This window comes from Ammospiza caudacuta, chromosome 15, assembly GCF_027887145.1.
Source record: "Ammospiza caudacuta isolate bAmmCau1 chromosome 15, bAmmCau1.pri, whole genome shotgun sequence".
Taxonomy (NCBI): Eukaryota; Metazoa; Chordata; class Aves; order Passeriformes; family Passerellidae; genus Ammospiza; species Ammospiza caudacuta.
In genome coordinates, this window is record NC_080607.1 from 17,585,225 (window position 1) to 17,608,575 (window position 23,351).

Here is a 23,351-nt window from a genome sequence, read left to right on the forward strand (position 1 = left end):
GCCTTGCTGCACTCAGCAGTGACACAAACTCCTGTGTGAGTTCACTGACAGATCAAGCTCCTGTTTTGGGGAGAGAAAAAGGGGAAGTGGAACTCTGGCTTTTCATGTGCTTCACTGAGTCCCCGTGGCAGCTGCAGCTCCCTGTACCAACAGCAGTTTGCCCCCTCTTCACCCTGAACATTTCAAATGCTCCTGGTTTTTCCTTCGTGTTGTCCTGTGTGCAGGGCTTTGCACTCAGGATGAGGCAGGCTGCCATGCAAAATTGATGTTTGCACTTCTTGCCAGGGTTTCTGACTCAAAAGGGTTTCTGACTCAAAAGGGTTTCCCCCTGGCAGTTCTATCTCCAGATATTACCACCACATCTCCTCAAGTTGTAAAAGCCCCTGTATATTTGATGTCTTGTGGACTTTGACCAGGTTTCAAAGGGAGATTATATTTGCTGGGCAGGCTGTCAGTAGAATATAAAATATGAGTGAAATTGTAATTTTATGGCAGCTGCTGTGACTGTGTCACAAGCACTCTGTATCCTCACAGCCTGATGAAAAACCAGGCTCTAAAAGCATTTGATTGACTTTATTTTTTTTTTTTTTTCTAGTTAAGCCAGGAAAAAATCCTCAAAATCATGAACATGGTGAAAAACAAAGAAGTGAGCATTGAGGGAGCTCTGCATTTGGCACAGAGGGAGGGGTATGCTGAGAAGGTGAGGCTGCTGCTTTGATGCGTCTGGTGATGTGTTCAGATGTTCTGGAGAGCCCTGCTGAGTGAGGAGGGTGTGTGCATTGCTCTCGGGGACACAGTCCTGGTTTGGGGGTCACAAAGAGCCCAACTCCCAACCCAGCAGGGCAGGTACAGCTGGCTGTGCTGCCTGTGCCCTGTGTGGTGGCTGCTCCGTGGAAATGCTGGCATGGCCTGGGCTGGGGAGCTCAAACCCACACAAGGGTTGTTATTCCAAGGGTGGCAACAAGTCCTGCGTTAATAAATGTGGGGCAGAATCCCAGAAATGCAGAATTCCATTCTGGTTTGGGTTGGAAGGGACCTTGAAGCTCGTCCTGTTCCGCCTCCCTGCAGCTCCCACTGTCCCAAGCCCTGTCCAGCCTGGCCTGGAACACTTCCAGGGATCCAGGGGCAGCCACAGCTGCTCTGGGCACCCTGTGCCCACCCTCTCAGGAGGAATTCCTCCCAGTACCCCATCCAACCCTCCTCAATTTCAGTGTGAAGCCATTCCCTGTGTGCTGTCCCTCCATCCCCTGCAAATCCTCCCTCTCCATCCTTCCTGCAGCTCCTCCAGGCACTGCAAGGCTTCTCTGCTCCGCCCTCAGAGTAAAGAATTCCTCCCCCAAATTCAATCCAAACTCGCTCTCCGTCAGTGTGAAGCCATTCCCTGTGTCCCATCCCTTCCTTTGCGAATAATGTCCCTCTCCACCTTCATTAAGGTGATTAACAAAAGTCAGGAGGGTTTTTCCATCTGTCTCCACGTGGAATTCTCCTGCAGGGCTCCAGGGCTGTTTCTGCTCACAGAGAGAGATTTCACCCGAGCACAGCAGGGTTTGGGTGGCCAAACATTATCCCAGTGTGGGATGTGTTGCTGATTTCTGTTCTGTTTTCCAGGATCCCCAGGATTTGTTAACTGGGTCCCAATTTAACTTCATTATCTACAAATACAAACACTACCGCTGGCAGAAACGGATTCTGCAGGTAACCCTAAAAATTCTCACCTTTGGTGCAGTGTATAACAATATAACAAAGCCAGCTTCTGGCAACAACACCTGATGATGATTTCCTGCTTTCATGAAGTCAGGGACTAAGGTTTAATGGTTTTTTTCCTGGATTTCACTAAAACTTTTGTAGTTTGGACAGCATTTGTTAATGAACAAGTCCAAATCATGCATGCTACAGGGTGGATTTTATTTACTACATCTTAACTGTACAAAATGGAATTTTTCCAGCATTATCCACCCTTTTTTTTTGGAATGAAAAGATTATTTCTTTAGGCATAAAGTGGAAAAAGGGAGAGATGTGTAGCAGATGTGGAAGTTATCAGTCTGGGAATCTGGATTAGCTTAATTTCAGTTCTCTAATTACCAGCAGCCTTCAAAAGTCAGAGATAATCTTGAGAAAGGTTCTGCTTTGGAAGTTCCCTGCTATAAACCGGACAGAGGGAAAGGCCACGTTTGGTGGTGTGGTCTGTACAAGTTTTAACTTTTAACTTAGAACTGCATTTCAGAGGCTGAAGGAGTGAGGAACTGGATGAGTGGTTCTGCTGTTAGTTTGGGCTGAAGGGGAAGTTTCTGCACTGGCTTTTGAGATATGGAGAATTTAAAACGAAATAATATTCCAGAGTGATGAATTGATGCATATTCATCAAAAGAGACGTGTGGAAACACAGCTTACGAGGAATATCTGTCACTAAAACAAACATTGGGCAATATTTTGGTGGCGGAATGTAATTTTTCAATTATATTTATTCTGCTCTTTTATCTGAACGAAATTGTGCTTCTGCCTTTGCCTTTCAACAAAGATGTCCTCAGGTGATGCAGAATTTCCTCTTGCAGCTGGATTTCAGCAGCAGGACCATCTTTAACATCGAGAAGGGCACCATCAGGAAGCAGTTCCCTTTCTCCCAAGTCAGGGGCTGCGAGGACTCGGAGAGGAGGCGTTTCAGCATCCTGTTCCACGGCAGGCAGCACTACGAGCTGGAGGCTGTGTCCCTGGAGGACAAGAGGAAGGTGGGCTTGGCTTTGGGTTTGGGACGGCGCTGAGGGGAATAACAGCTGGGATGGGGGCACCCAGCAGGACCCAGGCACTGTGCAGGCAGGTGGGGCTGCAATTCTATTCACTGAGAAAAGCAAGGCTCAGCTTCCCAAGGATAATGTGATAATGTTTGCTGGGAATCGCAGGGAGGAACCTCAGAGAAAGAAAAAAACAATTACTATCCCATATATATATATATATATATATATATATATATATATACATATATATATGTATATATATATAAAAATTATATGCGATATATTATAATAATATATAAAATTATATTTTATATATAATAACAAATAAAACTTTTATATATAATATATATCAATATATAATAGATAAAATAATAATAGATATAATATATAATATATGTTATAATAATATATATAATATATGTCTTTTCTAGAAAGAAAACAATTTTAATCTAATATTTGGTAACATATATAAGTATATATTATAATAATATATAAATAAGATATTATATATTATATATTATATATTATATATTATATATTATATATTATATATTATATATTATATATTATATATTATATAATATATGTTATATGTTATATGTTATATGTTATATGTTATATATTATATATTATATATTATATATTTTTTCTAGAAAGAAAAAACAATTATAATCTCATATTTGCTAATTAATATAATATAATATAATATAATATAATATAATATAATATAATATAGCCACAGCATGGGGGGAGCTGCTCTGGAGTGTTAAAACAGGCAAACAGAGCTGGGGATGTGCTCAGCTGAGTCCTCATTGCAGCTTCCCAAGCACTTTTTGTTCTCTGTATAAGGTATTTCATAAAGTGCCCGATTTTGAGGATGAATGAGGATTGTCCTCATGCTGAGAAAAGACCCAGTGGTTCATCTTTGAGCATTGTCTGAGATTTTCAGCTGAATCAAGCGAGTGCTGCTTGGGCTTGAACTGAGCTGAAGAGAAAATTTGTCCTGGACTGCTTTGTGTGTGAATTAAAAAGTTCTGGCTTACAGTAACCCCTTCAGAGTAAAATTATATTCTCCTCAGACTGACAGGTTTAGAATAGTGGCCATAAAACCGAATTGCTGTTAAGGAGTTTTGCATCATAGAAAGCCCTGGGCTATTTTATGTTGATTTATTTTACCCATTTGATTGTGACTTTGTACTTGTAAAATCCAAATATTGATGTCTTATTCAAGGGAATTAATGTGGAAAATATTTTTTTCTCTGCTGCCACTTATTATCTAGATAATCTACCTGCTGAGCAGAGTTATTCAGAGCAATTCTTACAAGAGACCAGTGGAGTCCTGGCCTGGGAGAGCTGCAGAATGTGATGTGATCCACGAAGGGCTGCTGGATTTGCAGGAGAACACCTTAACCTCCACTGAATGGGTGAAGTATGAGCTCTGGCTTTCCTTAAAACTTCTGGTAGATGCATTTAGATTTGAATGTGCAGATAAGAACTTTATTATTTAGTTGTTTTTTAAAGTGCAAAGGTAGATGCCCAGTCTGCATGAGATGGAAGCACTGCAATGACCTGTCAGGGCAATAGAGTTACCCAAAAAACCAAAGTTGTGATCTGGAGCCTGCTGGGAGCATTGGCTGCACAAATCTCCAATGGTGATGGTGCTCAGGACAAATTTGATGCTGGGACTTTTTTCCTCTCTTCACTTTTCCCTCGATTCTCAGTAACCCAGTGGTTTTCCATGGTTTGCTCCCATTCTGCAAACAAACCTGAGACAGATCCTAAAACACCTGGAAATTTCTTAAACTGCCAAAGGAAAGAGAGAAGAAAAAATTCTGTCTAGCTAATGAAAAAAAAATTCATATTGTAATTATCTGCACAGGATAATTATCACAAAAGACTTCACACTTCACAGAAAATGATTTTAATTGCTTTTAAAAGGCTGCCACTGTATGTGTTGTAAACACTATCCTCCAGTGCATCCAGGATTTGTTACCTTGCAGCACTGAACAGGTTTGTTAACAAACAAAAATGGATTTTTATTTATCTTCAAACCCCTGGTTGTTTTCTTCTTGGTACTTATCCTCTCTCTTCCTCCTTTTTTTTCTTTTTTTTCTTGGTAAAGTAAGTGATGGTGGGAGCACCTGGAGATTTGATTAACCCATAAGTCCCTGCTGGAAGAAAGGAGAGATCAATGGCACTGCCAGCTCCATTAAACAATTCTTATCACTTTGACTGCTTGTATGGGAATTGATGCAATTTTTATTTTATGTTTAATTTGTTCTGGAGCAGCTATATTCGCTTAAATTCTTCACAGAACACCTTAATCAACCAGCCACACCTGGAAGAAACAGTGGAGGGAGAGTTTTGTAGAACTGCCACAATGATAAAGAAAGGCAGAAACCTTCCAGAAAAAGGAGGAGAAAAATGTTAAATAGCAATAAACCCACGGTAAAGCCCAAAATCCTGTTGGGACCTTTGTTAAAAAGAGCAGGGCAGAATTCCAGAGGAGAGGCCGAAGCACAGGACTCTGATGGAATGGAAGCTCTGTATGCTCCGGCCATTTCTTCCAGTATTAATTATAAATTAAAGAGCTTTTTCCCCCAAATTTTGGCAGAGTCACTTTGCTGGAAGCCCTCAGGAGCAGAATATTTTAACCCATTCCTTCCTGGGAATGAGAAGATCCAGGATGAGTTGCCATGGAGTAACAGGATAACAGGATTTCCAGGAGAGGGATATTGGGCTGGAAGATGGGGAACTAAATTTGGTGATTTGTTTATAGCTTGGTGGAGTGAAATCTGGAAGACACACAAACTCTGGAGCCTTAAACACTACTCAGTCACAGGTGGATTCCTGTATGGCTCAGAGTCCCAAAGATCCACTACCCCAAATAAATAAAAGGAGCAAATGGAGAGGGAGGGACAGAGCATGGCTGAAAAATTAACAGGACTTGTGTCATTCTGAATTGATGGTCAGATGTAATTCTAGCTCTCACTGGGCATGGCAGGCTGTTCAGATTTTATGTCACACTTTATTTGGGTGTCAGATGAAAGCAAGAAACTCTCAGATAAGAACACCTCACAGATTTTACGCTCTGCTATTGATATTTGTGGCCGCTCCGTGGAGGATGCTGTAGGAATGTGGAGATTTATCGCCATGGGAAGGTGCCAGGCTGTGTGAAGAGGACACCAATGAGCCGCGTGTGCATCCCTTGTCCCTCAGGTGCCTGGCAGAGCTGCGGGAGGGAGAGCTGACCTTGTACAGCCTGGGGCACAGGAGCCCTGCAGCCACCATTGCCCTGGCAGCCGGGAGCCTGGCGCTCGGCAGGGACAGCGCCTGCAGCTCCTTCTCCCTGCACACCGGGGACCACCGCTACCTGTGAGTACATCAAAGATCTGCCAAAGCACAGCTGGGGCTGCACTGCTCTCCACGGAGAAAAGCAGGGCACCACTTCCCGTGGATGTTTGCTGGGAGTCGCAGAGAGGAGCCTCAGAGAAAGAAAAAAGCCATTTTAATTTCATTGTTTGTGCCAAAGTAGAATGCGGCATGGAGATTGTTCACCCAGGGTGATGGGGTTTTGTTTCTTTGAGCAATCTCTGCCAGCTGTGTCCTGCGGGTCATGAGACAGTCACGAGATCTGGTTGGGTTGAGTAGATTCAGTTTAGATGTAGTGTGATATAATATAGAATAATATAGTATAATTCTTATCTCATATTTGGTAAAACATATATTATATATATATATATATATATATATATATATATATATATATATGGTATTATATATAATTATTATTTTTATATAGTATTATATATTATGTAATAATGGTATTATTATATATATAGTATCTATTATATATAATATAATAGTATTATAATATATTATATGCATAGTATTATATATTATATAATAATAGTATTATAATATATATAATATAATAAAATATAGTTTAGATGTAGTGTAATGTAATATAGAGTAATATAGTATAATTATTTTCTCATATTTGGTAATACATATATATATGTATATAATATATATATATATAATATATATAATATATAATATATATAATATATTATACATATAATATATATTGTATAATATTATATATATAATATTTACATATATGTATATATATGTATATATGTATATATGTATATATATGTATATATGTATATATATGTGTATATATATATGTATGTATATATATATATATATGTGTGTGTGTGTATATATATATAATAGAATATTGGGTATATATCGTTGCTCCTGTGTTTGTGCCAAAGTAGAATGCAATGTGGAGATTGCTCACCCAAAGCGATGGGGTTTTGTTTCCAAGCGCATCTCCAGACTGTTGGTCAGCAGACAGCCACAAGATTCTGCTCGGAGGAGTTGAGTGCTTGTGCAGATTCAGTTTAGATGTAGTGTAATATAAATATAGATAAATACAGTATAATAAAGTAATTAATTAGCTTTCTGATACCAATGGAGTACTCCTCATCATTCCCCCCTGCCATGGAGGTTGCTTTGAATACTCTACAGAGGTGCTGCAACACAAGCTCAGGATGGCCCAGAGTGAAAGAACATTCCTGGAGGAATGAGGCCGCCAGAATCAGCTGGATTACCCTGTGCTGGGCAGGACGCTGTTCACTCCTGCCGCTGTTTCTGGGTGATTTTTTCCTCCTGCCGCTGTTTCTGGATGGTTTTCCCGTTGCAGGCTGCGGGTCCCGCTGAGCGTGCAGAGCCGCTCCCCCGATGTCGCTGGCAGGATGCTCGGGCAGTGGCTGTCCCTGCTGGAGCGTCACTGCCAGCCGGGCAGCGCTGCCACCCTGCCCCCGGAGGGCTCTGCGGCCTGCAGCATCCCCGAGGCCGACTGTGAGGAGTTCGTGGCGCCTCTGAGCGAGCAGAGAGAGGAGAGTGCCCGCTCTGATGGCGGTTCTGCAAGCAGCGGCCCGAGCAAGCCTGCAGAGCCTGCAGAGGGACAAGCAGCCCAAGCAGGAGCTCTGCCACCTGCCCTGGGCAGGGCTCAGGTGCCACCAGCCCCTCCTGCCCTGCCACAGCCCTGCAGTGCCCCTCCAGCAGCCAAGAGAACCAAGGCCTTCCACTGGGATCCCGTTCCCTGGGACAAGGTGAGGATGAAACTGAGGGCAGCTGTCACCCTGTTTTTTAATGATTTTTCTCAGCCTTCTGATGTTGACATTCTTGTAGCCAACTTTCTCCCACACTTTCTGTAAATAACTCATTGTTTTGCATTCTTTTCTAGAAGAAGACAAATCTGATAGACTGTTGGTCTGTCCGGTGTCATTGGAGAGGTGGCACTGTCACCCTCCAATCTAACAGTCACTTTTGGAAAACTATAAATGTTGGAGTCAGAAAATAAACTTCCTTTTTTCTTCTTCACCTTGAGAACAGCAGTGTGAGCTTGTGTTCTTTCATGTCCTATAGGGACTGGCAGCTGTTAAAGATAAAAAAACCTAAATATTGTAGCCCATGTGACATGGGGAGTTATAAGAATGCAGCTGGGCCACAAAATGACCTGGATGCCCCTCTCTGTGTTTGCATGGAACAAAGGGCCTCTGTTCTCCTGGCTTGCTGTTTACCCTGTGTCCCTCCTGTATTTTTAGATCCAAAAATCTGTCTGGGCATCGTGTGACCCGTGCAAGAGGCAAATAGACGTGTGCAGGCTGTGTGAGCAGTTCCAGATCCAGGACACAGCAGTGCTTCTGGGCAGCGAGCCTCCGGTGAATCAGCACATCCTGCTGGACAGAAAAGTTGCACACAACTTCAGTGAGTGGATGCACAGCAGGGGCTGTGAGCTGCCCTCTGGGAGCCAGGCTGAGCCCTGCCTGCATTTGCTGCTTGTGCTTTCTGCCACTCACAGGCAGCGATCGAGGCTGGGTGGAAATCCTCTTTTCATTCAGTGCTTCTCTCTTCGTACAAGACCCCAGGGCTCAGCTGCTCCAAAGGGGCTCTTTGCTGTAGAGATAAACCCCCAAGCTGATTTGTTTAAAATCCAAACCTGGCTGTGGCACTGAGCTGTTGTGACCGTGTTCACAGAGGTTTTGGGTTGGGGAAGAGACGAGGATCTGACTCCATGTTTCAGAAGGCTTGATTTATTATTTTATGATATATATTACATTAGAACTGTACTAAAATAATAGAAGAAAAGGTTTCATCAGAAGGCTGGCTAAGCTAAGAATAGAATAGCAAAGAATGATAACAAAGGTTTGTGGCTCGCCTCTCTGTCTGAGCCAGCTGACTGTGATTGGCCATTAATTACAAATATCTAACATAAGCTAATCAGAGATCCACCTGTTGCATTCCACAGCAGTAGATAATCAATGTTTACATTTTATTCCTGAGGCCTCTCAGCTTCTCAGGAGGAAAAACCCTAAAGAAAAGATTTTTCATAAACGATGTCTGCGACAAGCTGTGATGCTGCTGTCTTGGGGCAGATGTGTAAAGCCATCCTCAACACCTGCGGAGTCAATTTGAGCCTCTGACTGCAAAGGCTTTTCCAATTTAATGGGCTGCAAAGCCCCCAGGAGCAGGCTGGGAGGCAGAACTTGCAGTGCTGAGCTGCAGTGGGGTCAAGGATCCTGTACATGGGGTGAGGAGCCTTTGGGGCAGCTCCAGGCAGGAATTTTTGTCTTCTCCCTGTCCAAGGGCTCAGCATCCTGTTCCTGAGCACAACCCTCTGCTCTCCTCCTTCAGGTGAGGTTCCACCCAAAGCCTGACCTGGAACAGCCTTTCAAAGCTAATGAAGCAGCTCAGCACCCAGCCCTGCTGCTCCTAACAGAATATTGTAAAGCTCTTTCATTCCCTTGACGAGAAGTGGTGGATGTTAAAGGAGCAGCAGTAATTGTTCTTCAAAGGGCACCCTGGTTTCTGCTACAAAGATGCCTCTCCTAAAATTTTCTATAACCTGGAGATGCTTTAAGATGGTTACATGTGTAAAGAATTTGGGGCAGTCAATTCTGAAGTTTTAATGATTTCATCTTGATGAATATGAATAAGAAAAAAAATGTATTTTGGAGAGCGTGTAAAGTTTTAATTGGGACATGTAAATGAAGATAACTCAGAAGTATTGCATCCCTTGACTAACAATTTGAAGGGTTAAAAGGAAGAGTGATGGCAAAGTGCTGTTGCAGATAAAAGAATCTTGTAATAGCACTTTTATCTACTAAATTATTGCAGTTTCTTTGAGGAAATGCCTTTCTTTTGCTTTGCAAATAGCACAATTCCTCCTTTTGATCCTGTTCCTCTCACAGCGTTTTTCACAGAGATTTTCTACATCCCTTTCTTAATCTTATCCTCATCAGTGAGAGTTTTGGCATATCCTTATTATAATGGACAGTGCTCAGATCAAAAGTTAATTTGATCCTGAGAATTCTGATTAATCTTCCTGCAAGTGCTGCAAACCACAGTCCTTAAATTAATGAATAAAACCATGAAGCCTTAAAATGCCAGTAGGTTCAAAATTCTGGAGATTGTGAGTGGAACACCAGAGGAAAATGAGAATTCTGAGACATTTCCATACTAAATTCAAGGCCAGTGTAGGAGAAAATATAAATTGAAATTAAGTTCTTTAGTGGATTATTGTTGAAAAAAGAAATTCCTGCCACACAGGGAGCAGGTATCAGTCAGAGACAAGAAAATCATCCTGAGATTTGTTTTTTCGTGATGATTGCTCTGTAAATTTAAAGAAAATATGAAGACTGAGATTTTGCCGTATAATAGCAGCTGCTAAATATTTTATATTCTGGTTGTTTGGGTTTTTTTTCCTTTCTTTTTTAATTCTGCTAAATATAGGTAAGATAGTTCAGTGATTTCCCTTGCCTTGAGCACTTCCTTCCAAGTAACCCCAGAATCTTTTTTCTCCAGACATTTTCCTTAAAAGTTTCCGTGTAAAACCAAGTGAGCTGAAGGACAAACTCTTCATCGTCCACGAGGAGAGTGGGGGGCTCACAGATGAGCAGATTACAGCACTGAGAAGGTAATTTTGGGGGGAATTGTCTGGGTTTGGGGCCTTTTGGAGAAGGCAGAATATTCTGCAAGTGAAGAGAAGTTTGGAAAGTTGGCTTGGAGAGGAGGAAGGCAGACAAGAGTTAAAGGAGGTTTGTGGGATATTGGGAATATTTGTGTGGCAGGGATTGGGGGTTTGGAGCAGAGTGGAGATTTCTGTAGCTGGACAGATTTCAGTGTGAGCAAACGATTGGTGTGTGAAATTCACTGGAATTTATCTTTTTGGATAGGTTGAGATGTAGAAAGAAAGGAAAGAAGTGGGATCCTGGAGTGGGATCTGTTCCATCCCAGTCCCCATGTGATACTTGGGCCATTTTAATAAACATTTTTACATGCAGAAGCTTGGTGTGAAACTCCTTGTAACTAAGGGTCTTGTAACTAAGGGCATTGTGACCTTCTGAGCCATGCACTGATGTGAGCTGAACTGTGTAGTAAATGAGAAAAATAAACAGCATCATCAAAAATCAACTCAAAAGTCCCATCTCAAATTCTTTCCAAAACTCCCCACAAGTGAATTATCACACTCAGGATTCAGTCCTGGCGCTGCAGGCTCAGTCCAGGATCTCCAGGCTGCTGAAACTGCTGTGGCATCACTGATTTATGGCCTCTGGGCTCTTTGCCATCAGACAATAATAATAATAATGATGGCAATGAAGCTTGAAATATCATATTTTTTTTTCCTTGAAGTCTTTCTTTGATGGCAATAGTGCTGAGGGAATATTCCCAGCAGTGGAATGTGTAAGAGATATCGATTGTTGCCTTGCTCTGTTGCTGAATAATTTCAAGGATTCAAACCATCCTATCTGCCTTCAAGGGTTCTGTCCCTGGGATTGTTGTTTACTGCCAAAATCGATGAATCTTGCATTGAAAGGAAACTGAATTTTTTTCTACCCCAAGAGTTTTGAGAGTGTAAAGTTGAGACTCATCCCAAAATGAGATATTGGATTATTCCCAAGGCACTGGGGAATGGCAGGAGCAGGAATTCTCCTGGAGCATCACCACTGCAGGTTCCCCTGGCACCAGGCTCTGTGGTGGGCTTGGCAGGACACGAGGAGGGCACTCAGCACTCCACCCACGGGCAGGACAGGAGTCCAAACAGGACAGGACAGGGCTGGAAAATTGCTCTCAGTGCAAATTGTACCTGTCAGGGGGTCTGAGCCAGGGCACAGTGTCAAAATCCTACCACTGGAGAGTGAAAAATACTTAAGGATGTCAAAATCCTTTTATTGGAGTGATGCCTTGTGCAGGCTGATCTAGAAGGCTGGGCAGAGCTAAAGAATAAAGCAGGGATTTATTCACAGGATCCCCTCCATGGACCCACCTTGGGCAGCACCAGAGCCCAGCCAGGGCTGCACCCAAGATGAACCAAAATGGCCCCAAAATGCACGGCCGGGCACGGGCTCTGTCCCTGGGATCAGCTCTGCTTCATTTGCACCTTGCAGTTCATTGTCCCATTGCAGCTTTAGCCCTGCAGTCCCACCCTGCTTGTTTTTCTCTCTGCAGCCCACGGGGTTTGTGCTCCTGGGCTGAGATTTGGCTCATTTGTCCTTGGTGCCCAGCTGGAGCAGGAATTGTTTTGTCTCCCTGCTCTGTGCACAGAGCTCAGCATCCCCTGATGTGAACCCAGACCCACGCACTAAAGCAGCACAGAATGTGAAAAACAGAAAAGCTAAAAGCTGAGGCATCAGGAGAGTGAAAATTACTTAAAACATGTCAAAATCCTACTATTGGAGAATGAAAAATACTTAAAGTCAAAACCAAAATTCCATTTTCAAGGCAGAGTGTCCTACTCATGCATCCAGTGGAAGTGGTGGGATATCATTGGGAACTTCAGGAATGAATTTGATACAGAAACCTCTCCATCTCTGGATGATTCTTTATCCTCATGTCTTACCATCAAAGCACTCCATGTCTCTCTAAACTTAATTTTTTTTCCAGAGAAATGGGAATCTTTTTCATTGTGCAAATTCCATTAGAGCTGCATTCATGTACAAAGATATTTATGGAATGCACGCACGTGGTTTTGTGCCTCCTTTCTCATGGCTCCCATTGTTTAATGCTTTAAGCTTTAAACCTTCCAGATAATCTGTTATTTCCATTTTCTATGCATAATGCAGCTAAAGAATTTTATGGGGTATCAGACTTCTGAATAAATGAAGATGTTTGCTGTCACCTTTTAAAATATGTTCTATGAATTTGCTTAAAAGCTCAAACTATTTTTAATGATGAGTAAACACCCTTTCATTTGCCAACAGCTAACTTATTTTTGAATGAAAATTCATTTTTTTCCTTGATGGTAAAGTGGGCTGAAAGGATTGCATTTTCATCTGCTACAATCTAGAGTTCATTCAAACCCCCAGCAATTTTACAATTGAAATGTCATATTAATTATTGACAACAGTAAAATTAATCTTGGTGTTTGTCCTGTGCTTAACATGCTAAAATATTTGGTTTTTTCCATCTTTGAGTAAACTCCCTGATTTTTACTGGAAATGTGTAGCTCTGCCCATGAATGTTTAATCACTCTTGCTGCAAATTTAGAGGTTTGTTTTAAGACAAAGAGAAGAGAGGAGACCTGAATACTTATTTCAGCTTCTTTACACTGCTCACACGCGAGCTGTGCCATGGGTTTGGTTTTTCTGAAGAAAAGCTGTGAATTCCCCCTGTGGTGGCTCACACAGGCAGGCACATCTCCAAAGGAAGGCAGCTGTGCTGCTGTGCTTGTTTTTCCAAGAGGAGGCGTATCTGAAAACATCAATCTTCTCAAAATCTGTGGCCCTGGAGGGTGTTGTGTGACCTCGTGAGGAAGCTGTGGGTCTGTGCTTTGCGCCGTCACTGCTTCAGCAATGAAAAACCCTGTAAAAATCAAGGTAAAGAGGAGAAACCCCCCCAGGCTGGGGTTGTTGGGGTGGCTGTGCAGGGCCAGGAGGGACAGGATGATCCTGATTTTAGCCCAGAATATTCTGTGATTATGGATTTACAGAGATGATCATTGTGGGTCCTTCCAACCCAGAATATTCTGTGATTATGGATAAACAGAGATGATCCTTGTGAGTCCTTCCAGCCCAGAATATTCTGTGATTCTGTGATAACGTCTTTGATAACAGAAATGATCCTGTGGGTCTCTTTTAGCCCAGAATATTCTGTGATTATGGATTAACAGAGGTGATCATTGTGCGTCCTTCCAGCCCAGAATATTCTGTGATTATGGATTAACAGAGGTGATCATTGTGGGTCCTTCCAGCCCAGAATATTCTGTGGTTATGGATTAACAGAGGTGATCCTTGTGGGTCCTTCCAGCCCAGAATATTCTGTGATTCTGTGATAATGTCTTTGATAACAGAAATGATCGTGTGGGTCTCTTTTAGCGCAGAATATTCTGTGATTATGAATTAACCAAGATGATCCTTGTGGGTCCTTCCAGCCCAGAATATTCTTTGATAACAGAAATGATCCTTGTGGGTCCCTTTTAGTGCAGAATATTCTGTGATTATGAATTAACAGAGATGATCTTGTTGGTCCTTCCAGCCCAGGATATTCTGTGATTCTGAGATAACAGAGATGATCCTTGTAGGTCCCTTCCAGCCCAGTAATAATTCAGTTATTCTTTGATAACAGAGATGATCCTTGTGGGTCTTTCCAGCCCAGGAAATTCTTTGATAACAAAGATGATCTTTGTGGGTCCTTCCAGCCCAGAATATTCTGAGATTATGAGATAACAGAGATGATCCTTGTAGGTCCTTCCAGCCCAGGATATTCTGTGATTCTGTGATAATATCTTTGATAACAGAGATGATCCTGTGGGTCCTTTCAGACCAGGATATTCTGTGATTTATGAATTAACAGAGATAAGAAAGGGTCCAACCTCTTTGGAAATCAGGGCCTGAACTCCTCTGTCTCATGGTTTCACCTTTTCTAAACTATTCTGTCATTCTAAATTCTCTGAATATCTGCAGGTGGGCATTCTGGCTGTTGGAATCATTTCCAGATATCCAGAGCTGTCTGCAGATCACTTTTGCTTCCCATCTCCCAGGTGGTTCCAATGCCTCCAAAGGATAAGCAGTAAATATGAAACACACAAACCACACAAAATGCAGGAGATTCCAGGGCAAGGAATGGCAGAATTATTTCATCAGAATGCCGAATGAGGAGGATCCCGAATTTTAATTTTCTCTTTACAGATACCTGCCCACACCCAAAGATGCAGAGAGGTACCTGTCCTTCAAGGGGCCTTGCTCAGAGCTGCACGTGGTTGACCAGTTCATGTTGGAGGTGAGGAGTTGCAATATTAAAAGACACCACATCCTATTTTTAGGGCACTCTCCAAGCTAAAACCACTGCAAGAAGCTGTTGGTTAGCACTTAAATTTACAATCTCACCCAGAATCAATATAAAAGGATTATTCTGATGAAGACTTGGGATAACAAAACGAGAACTATGGATCCCTTTGTGTCTTCATGTCACACTCTCTCCTCTTCCTACAGAGTATTTATCCTAACCTAGATCTAGATTCCCAAAATCTAGAAGCCATAATCTATAGAATTATAGGTATTTAACCATTTTTGCTCACAAGAAAGGATTGCAATGGATTTTAATCATGTCTGCCCAGGAGCACACAGTGAATCTGCAGAGTGTATCCGCAGAGTCAAGGCCCAGAATAAAATTAATAAATGAGCACAGAAATTAGGCAAACAATGGCACAGCTGAATTGCTCAGTAAATAATGAAAGGAATTTGCATGTTTTGGTATGAATGTGAGTTTTAATGCTGGTTCTGCCCAATTGTGTGCAGATGTGTAAAATCCCCCAGCTGGGCCAGAGGCTGGATCTGCTGCTCAGCGTCCGTGAGCTCCCCGAGAGCATCAGAGACCTGGAGCCTGTGAGTACAGGGCCCCTCCTGGGGTGTTTGTGATCCTGGCAGCCTGGTAAGAGAGGCCCAAATCACCTCAGTGCAGATTTCAAGGCTCTCTAGTTTGGGAGGATTATTTTTGGGGTTTTTTTCCACTTACGTGTTTAATATCATCCTTATTCCACCAAGGTTCAGGATATTGGGCATGGCAGTAGAATAGACTTCCACAAAAGAGAGAGAAAAGAACAGGAAAATATCTTCAACATTTTCTTTGGAGTTATTAAACTTTCCCCCTTCTTTGGATAAGCCAGAAGTGAATTTCACCATTAAAATTCAATTCCCTTCATGGGGAGGTTCTGTTCCCATGAGCTGAAAGAACCGGTCTAAGGCAAGGAGGAAGTTCATTCTAAGGCAAGGACAAATCTCCCAGAGATTTATTATTTATTTCCTGCAGACTGGAGGAGCTGCTCCCCCTGAGGATCACAGCTCTGGGCTGGAATTTTTGGGAGCCAGAGCTCCAGCCCCTCTCTGCCTTTCCCCAGCATGACCCAAACACACCAGCGCCAGTCCCATGACGGACCCTGCTGCTCCAAACCCTCCTCTTCCTGCCAGGTTTTGTCCATGCTTCGATTCACAACAAGCATTTCCACACCACCAAAATGTTTCAGAGGTTTTGCCCTCGTTCTGCACGGGAATGAAAACAAAATGTGGAATTTCTGTGAGAGCAAGTTGTCGTCCTTTGCCTGGCTGTGATTAAAAGCACAGCAGCACTGAGGGGAGCCCAGGAGAGGAGCAGATGGAAAGCACAGGGGAGGTGCAGACACTCCTGACCCTGCACCTTTGCTGTCCTCCACTGAAGCCCAGTATTGAATTTTTGGAAGTTATTCCAGTCACTGTTTGCTTTGATGGATATTTAATGTTCGCTGAAGAGCTAATTAGTGGCTAAGTGTGCTCTTACTCATGCTAACACGTATTTTTAAAGCACAGAATATACACCTGAAACCCTAAGGGACAATGTGAATTTTGGCTTTCGGCACCCTCTGGCCCTGAGCTGGGCTATGAATGCTTTAACAAAAGCTTTCAGTGCACCCAGGTGCTTCATCGTCTCCTGTTTTTAAATTTCTGTGTTGGTGACTGATGAAAAGAGGTGTGGTGCTAAAAAATACAGATTTTAAAACTCAAAACAAAATCCCCTTCTGTGCTTAAACCCCTAGAAGGGAGGCAGCTTTTCCCTGGGAAAACTGAATTACACTGAGTTTGAGCACAGGAAATTATTATTATTCTTCCTTGTGGGGAAACTGCGCTGAGAATTCTGATAAGAGCATGGAGCTGGTGCAAGTGGAAAGGAGGGAGGTGAGGGACGGAGCTCCAGGCTCTGCATCCCCTGACCCCTGGAATTTGGGCAGAACCCTTTTTGTGCTCGGTTGTTGTGGCGGGGCTGGTTTGGCAGCCAGGGAGGGTGTGACTCCTTTAGGGGTGGCTGTGCCAGCCCAGCTTTGTCCTGGGGGGTTTGGCCCTGCAGAAAATCCCTGGGGGATTGGGGACAGGGAGGGAAGGACAGAATCCATGGGTTTATCCCCGTTTTCAGCCTGTCTGAGGGAGCTCTGTGTGTTCCAGCTGATCACCCAGAACATCCAAGCCAGCAAGCAGCTGCAGTCCAGCCCCAAGTTTGTGGCTGTCCTGGAGTACATTTTAGCCATGGGGAACCACCTGAATGAAAAAGCTGGGAAGGAGGTGGCCAAAGGATTCCGACTGTCCTCTCTGGCCAAGGTGGGTAAATATCTCATTGTGATTAAAGCCATCCTGTCCTGAGGTGTGCCAGCATTAATATGCTAACAAATATTAGCATATTAATGCTATAAAATTATAAATGTAATTATTTTCAGTGTGGAGAGTCCTAATGAGGAGCTCACATTTTACCACCTGGCTTTGGTTACAAACTGCTGCTGAAGTCATCCTGTCCTAAGGTTTGCTAGCAATAATATGCTAATGTTTGTTAGCATATTAGTGCTACTAAATGATAAGTGTAATTATTTTCAGTGTGGAGAGAGGCAATAATTCCTAATGAGAAACTCACATTTTACCACCTGGCCTTGGTTCCAAGCTGCTGCTGAACCCTGAATCCTCTGGTGCCTGTGATCACAAGCTGTGTCCCCCCCTTTCAAGCAGCAGCTCTGCCTTTGTGCTGCTGAATAAATACACTGTGCCTCTAATGAGGCACATCAAAATGCTGCCTGCCCTGCTATTAAAATCCCTTGGCATGAGGAACTGTGTGTGACTGTGTTCACAGGGGTCCCAGGGAGAGGGGAGAGACAAGGATCTGACTCCATGTTTCAGAAGGCTGATTTATTGTTTTTTTTATATATATTATATTAAAACTATACTAAAAGAATAGAAGAAAGGATTTCATCAGAAGGCTGGCTAAGAATAGAAAAAGAATGATAACAAAGGCTTGTGAGTGACTGAGACAGTCTGAGCCAGCTGACTGTGATTGGCCATTAATTAGAAACAACCACATGAGACCAATCCCAGATGCACCTGTTGCATCCCACAGCAGCAGATAATCAATATTTACATTTTGTTCCTGAGGCCTCCCAGCTTCTCAGGAGGAAAAATCCTAAAGAAAGGAATTTTTATAAAAGATGTCTGTGACAATTGTGTGAGCTGCAGGCCCTGGTTAGACGCCAGGTATGAGCCAGGAATGTGTGTGTGTGAAACAGCAACATGAAAAGGAGAGGTTTCATTCATTGTTTTCCATTCTTGCCAAACGTACCTGGGTCTATCAGCATCTCTGCTGCTCGTTTTCCATGTTTTATTTATTTTTTGAGGGCTGGGAGCTCAGGATGTGCTGTTGCTGTGCTCTGTTGCAGCTCTCCCTGCTGAGGGGCAGGGACAGGACCTTCACCCTCCTGCACGCCCTGGTGGAGCAGATCCTGTCACACCAGCCCGAGCTGGCCACCTTCCCCCAGGAGCTGACCAAGTTTGAAACTGTTCCTGATGGTGAGAGGGGGGCAGGGGGGAAAATAACCAACAAATAAAAAATGAAGTCCTTCCACTTCTATGCTTATCACTGTAAAATGGTATTATTATTATTATTATTACCATCATCATTATTATTATGTTATATTATATCATTATATTGTATAATTTTATTAATGTATTATTATAAGTATTATTATAATGATAATATGATTTAAAATTCATTTATTATTATAGTTACAGATATTATTATAATTATTATTATATGTTTTTCCCCTCTCTCTTCCCTTCCAGCATCCATGAAGGGCCTCAGTGCTGAAGTTGATGGTATGTAAATGTGGTTTCTACATTTCATGCTCTGTGCAGTCATTTGGAACAGGTTTTCACTGCACCTCTGTGGCTTGTAAAGAGAGTTAAAGGTTCAAAACATTGAGGTGAAAGAGTTGCCATGGAGATGCTTAACCTGCCCTGTTACTGTGAGGAATTAAAAAAAGAAAAGAAATACTGAAGTGTGTCCAGGTGGTTTAGAAATGTAAAAAAATGTGCTGGCCACGGTAAATAGAGTTTATCATAAAATACAGAGGTTAAGTGGGACCAGTGCTCCATCACAGGGATGGCTGGGAGAGTCCCTGGGAGTGGGAATGCAGCAGGAGAAACTTCCAGGAGTTCAAGAACTTTCTGGAAACAAACTGGTTTCCTGCTCTGAAAAGGACTCCAGTGAGGTCAACAGGGGCGTCAGAACAAGGTTGTTCAAATGGAAGATGGATTTTGTGGGATGGTTCTTGTGGGATGGTTCTTGTGGGATGGATTTTGTAAGATGGATTTTGGGAGATGGATTATATAGGATGGATTTTGTGAGGTTGATTTTGTAGGATGGATTTTGTAAGATGGATTTTGTGGGATGCATCTTGCAGGATGGTTCTTGTGGGATGGATTTTTGTAGGGTGGATTTTGTAGCATGGATTTCCATCTCCCCATGGAACAGTCCCATGAGCTCAGTGGGTTTTACACTGACCCCTTTGAGAGCTGACAGCAGAGTGCCAGTGGGTGGAAATGATGTTGATTATGTTGAAATCTATCACAATCAGTGTTTTGAAGGTGGGTATTTGCCATAACTCCAGGCCAATATTGCCAATTTCAGCCATTGGTAACAGATCTGAATAATGCTCACTCTCACCTTTGGTTTTACAAACCTTGAACCCCTTCTGGGCCCTGGAAGCAGCTCGAGGCTCCTGCAATGTGTTTTATCCTGCTCCAAACATTCCAACCCAGGATGCCCTTTCCATGGCTGATCCCAGTGCTCAGCCTAGGGAAGGGAAGGGCAGATTTATGCCCCACACTCTCAACCTCTTAATTTTCCTGCACCTGCAGGGATGTGATCCCATTTTTCCCTGAGAAAATTCCTCTTTCAGGAGCTCCACCTCCCACCAGGAGCTTAATGCTCCTGGATAAATGTGTTGCAGACCCACAGTCTCTTTTATTGTCCCAAATGAGACAATTGCAGCCCTTTGGACACCTCCTCCTGCTGGTGAAATTCCTCATTTTCTGTTCCTTTTGTCAGTCTTAAAAAAAGAGCTGGAGAACCTTATCCGGAGCAGGAGGCTCCTCAAACCCAGAGCAAGCAAGGCAACAGCCCAGGAGTCCCAATTCTGCAAGGAGCTGAAGGTAAACCCACCACAACCTCCCTGTGGGCTGGAGTAAGGGAGGAGTAACCTGGGAGTTAGTGCTGACGCCTGGGAACGAGGAGAATTTGAAGAAAAGTGGATTTTTATTCCCTTCTGAGGGTGTTTCATGCTGTAATCTGCAGTTTGGGAAGGGCTTTCAGGGTTTTTGCACCTCCTGTTTTCCCTTCCCAGGCACTCCACAGTTTAACCCAATACTTTATCATAATTTTAAATGTTTTTCGGAATTTAAAAAAGAAAACAATTGAAAATGTGGGTGTTACAAACAAGGCAAAATGAAGAAATTTTATTTCCAGGCTTGTTTCTAAAGCCCTCTTTCTGCCCCTTAAGCACCTGGAACCAGCAGTGTTTGCTGCACAGGCAAAAAAGCCAAATATTCTGGAAATCAGGACCTTGTGATGCCTCTCTGGTTCTGCCGCTTTGAATGGATTTAGGTTTTGTCATTTTATAATACACTTAAAATTCTCTAACGTTAATATTTCTTTTTATTTTTTGTCTTTGATGTTTTAATTCTTGAAAGTAAATGTGGGTGCTCCTCTTTTGTGAAATGTGAAATTTTTATGACAAGAAAATTTCGCCCTGAATGATTTTGTTTTCACTGCTGTTTAATTCCTGCTTTAATCCTGTGCTCCTACAGCAAATTAAGAAGTTTTATTTTGTTACAGGATTTAATTCAGAAATATGAAGGGGATCTCTCCCAGCTGTCAAAAAGATGTGAGGAAATGAAGAAGCTTTATAGCAGCGTACTGGTACATATCATAGTGAAATGCAATGAAAATAAGGCCACATTTCTTTTTTAAAAGGGAAGAAAGGAGGGGAAAGGAGTGCAAGAAATTTCCACTTGCCTTATATTTCCACTGGCTGTAGGAAAAGAAAGAAAATCCCATATTTAACGGTGGTCAGAGATCTTAAGGAAAGGGACAGAAATGCAGTGATAACCTCTGGAACTGGAATATCCTGGTTCTGGGATTGGGATATTTTGTAAAAATTTTCTTTAATGAATAGATCCATCTATTCATTATTAATAGATTCATCTATTCAGAGCCAGAAAACTTGAGGATTTGTTGAATTTTCTCCTCTTCAGCTGGAGATTTGTGGTCCAGCCAGAGAGATTAACCCAGGTTACTGAGGTGGTTCAGTGACAGCTCCCCAGATCACTTTTGTCTGGGATATTTTGGGTCTCAGCTCCCTGGAGATTTCAGCCAGCTCAAAATTTGCTTCTTCCTCCTCTTCCCCTTCTACTTGTACCTCTTATTCCTCTTATTCTTTATATTAACAATAATGGAGGTGTTTCGGTTTTCTCTGCCCTTTAGGCTTTGCTGAGCTCCTTGGACCACCCAGGCGTGCAGGGGTTCAATGTTTTTATTTCCATTTGCAGGTGAGGTTTGGGGAGCCGGCAGACCTGGACTCCCAGGAGCTCTTTGGGTGGATCTCCTCCTTCGTCTGTGAGTTCAGGAAGGCGTGTGCTGAGCTCACACCATGAGAACACACATTTCATGGACGTGAGGGAAGGAGGAGCCCAGGAATCAATTTTTAATTGGTTTATTCTTTACTAATAAGCAGCACCTTGCCAGTCCCACCTGCGCAGCACAACACCTTGATTCTGAGAGACATTCAATTCCAAATATGTAATTTTATGTGATATTTAACCTGCTATATCCCAGGTCGCTGATGAACCTCTCAGTTTTGTGCTTTTGTACCTTGAGATTCCCATATATTGAAAAAAACCCACTTCTGACCTTTTATAATTCCTCCTTTCCTTTGAAAACCCCAGCTTCTGACCCAGTTTTAATTCTTACTGTCATTATTCTGTATGTTGATCTAATTTCTAAATTTCTAATTTCTAAATTTCTAAAGAATACTTCACACATTTTTATAACGAAATGGGGAGCTGTTACCCACAGAGGAGAATATTTAAACAAAGTCTTGTTTATTTTGCTATTAAAACATTGCATATTAATTATGTAATGAAGTATCTGGCTGAGTGTTTTATTTTGCCTTGGCCCCACTAAGCAGGATGAAAAAATAGCACTTTTTATGGCAAATGTCATGTGTTTGCCACAAATACAATTATTTATACAATTTAATCAATATATGAGATTTGCACTGCAGGAAGAGAAATATGTCAGAGCAGCAAAATAAAAATCTGTCATGAAGCGTCTAAGGAATGGATATGGGGGGGAATTATCCATGGTTTTCAAAAGAGGAAAAGTTTCTGTTGTGTGTGTTGGCTTTTGGATGTTTTTAATTAGAATAATTAGCTGGAGCTCAATGAGTGGGAGGAGAAGGAGGCCTAGAGATGCCTAAAAAGACAAAATTGTGTATTTGACATTAAAAGCAGAAAACAGCTGTGAAAGGGCATTGATAACACCTGGCATTTCCCCTCCCAGGTTTGCAAGCAGTGTGGGCTGAGAGAAAAGTGAAAATTATTTATTTTGGGAGAGTTATGTGATTTATTTTGGGGCTTTCTGCCCAGTGTTTGGGCTCTGACGGGAATGATGAACACTGTCCCTGCCCTGAGCACTGAGAGGAGCTGGGGCTGAGCCCTCAGAGACCCCTCTGGGCTGGGATTGAACCTCTCTGAGCTGGGAATTAACCCTCTCTGGGCTGGGATTTAACCCTTACGTGAGCTGGAATTGAACCTCTCTGAGCCAGAATTTAACTCTTCTGTGAGCTGGGATTTAATCTTCTCTGAGCTGGGATTTAACCCTTCTCTGAGCTGGGATTTAACCCTTCTCCTAATTGGAATTTAACCCTTTTCTGAGCTGGGGAAGGGTTCAATCTCTGAGCTGGAATTGAGCCCTCTCTCTGAGCTGGGATTGAACCCCTCTCTGAACTGGAATTTAACCCTCTCTGAGCTGGAATTGAGCCCTCTCTCTGAGCTGGGATTTAACCCCTCTCTGAGCTGGGATTTAACCCTTTTCTGAGCTGGGATTTCACCCTTGCCTAAACTAGAATTGGACCCCTCTCTGAGCTGGGATTTAACCCTCTCTGAGCTGCGATTTAACCCTTCTCTGAGGTGGGATTTAGCCCTTCTCTAAACTGGGATTGAACCCCTCTGAGCTGGAATTGAACTCTTTTCTGAGCTG

The 23,351-nt window shown here is 42.6% G+C and overlaps 1 protein-coding gene across 1 annotated transcript; it reads left to right on the plus strand.

The window, feature by feature from the left end:
• Positions 1–628: 628 nt before the first annotated feature.
• On the plus strand, positions 629–22,135 carry LOC131564223 (disheveled-associated activator of morphogenesis 1-A-like). Its single transcript, XM_058814561.1, has 16 exons — positions 629–700; positions 1,609–1,695; positions 2,553–2,726; positions 4,013–4,161; positions 5,952–6,107; positions 7,447–7,858; positions 8,354–8,516; positions 10,614–10,725; positions 14,936–15,026; positions 15,545–15,631; positions 17,219–17,371; positions 18,472–18,601; positions 18,875–18,907; positions 20,142–20,245; positions 20,928–21,011; positions 21,641–22,135. Exons 1-16 carry the CDS (start codon positions 629–631, stop codon positions 21,743–21,745), a joined length of 2,112 nt encoding a protein of 703 aa, XP_058670544.1. The 3' UTR covers positions 21,746–22,135.
• The last annotated feature ends 1,216 nt before the right edge of the window (positions 22,136–23,351 follow it).

Bases quoted from the DNA above. Each gene is read 5' to 3' on its own strand.
- LOC131564223 (XM_058814561.1), top strand. From the start codon at position 629: ATGGTGAAAAACAAAGAAGTGAGCATTGAGGGAGCTCTGCATTTGGCA. The intron at 15,632-17,218 runs GTGAGTACAGGG...TGTGTGTTCCAG, and splicing joins GCATCAGAGACCTGGAGCCT to CTGATCACCCAGAACATCCA. The intron at 21,012-21,640 runs GTACATATCATA...TTCCATTTGCAG, and splicing joins AGCTTTATAGCAGCGTACTG to GTGAGGTTTGGGGAGCCGGC.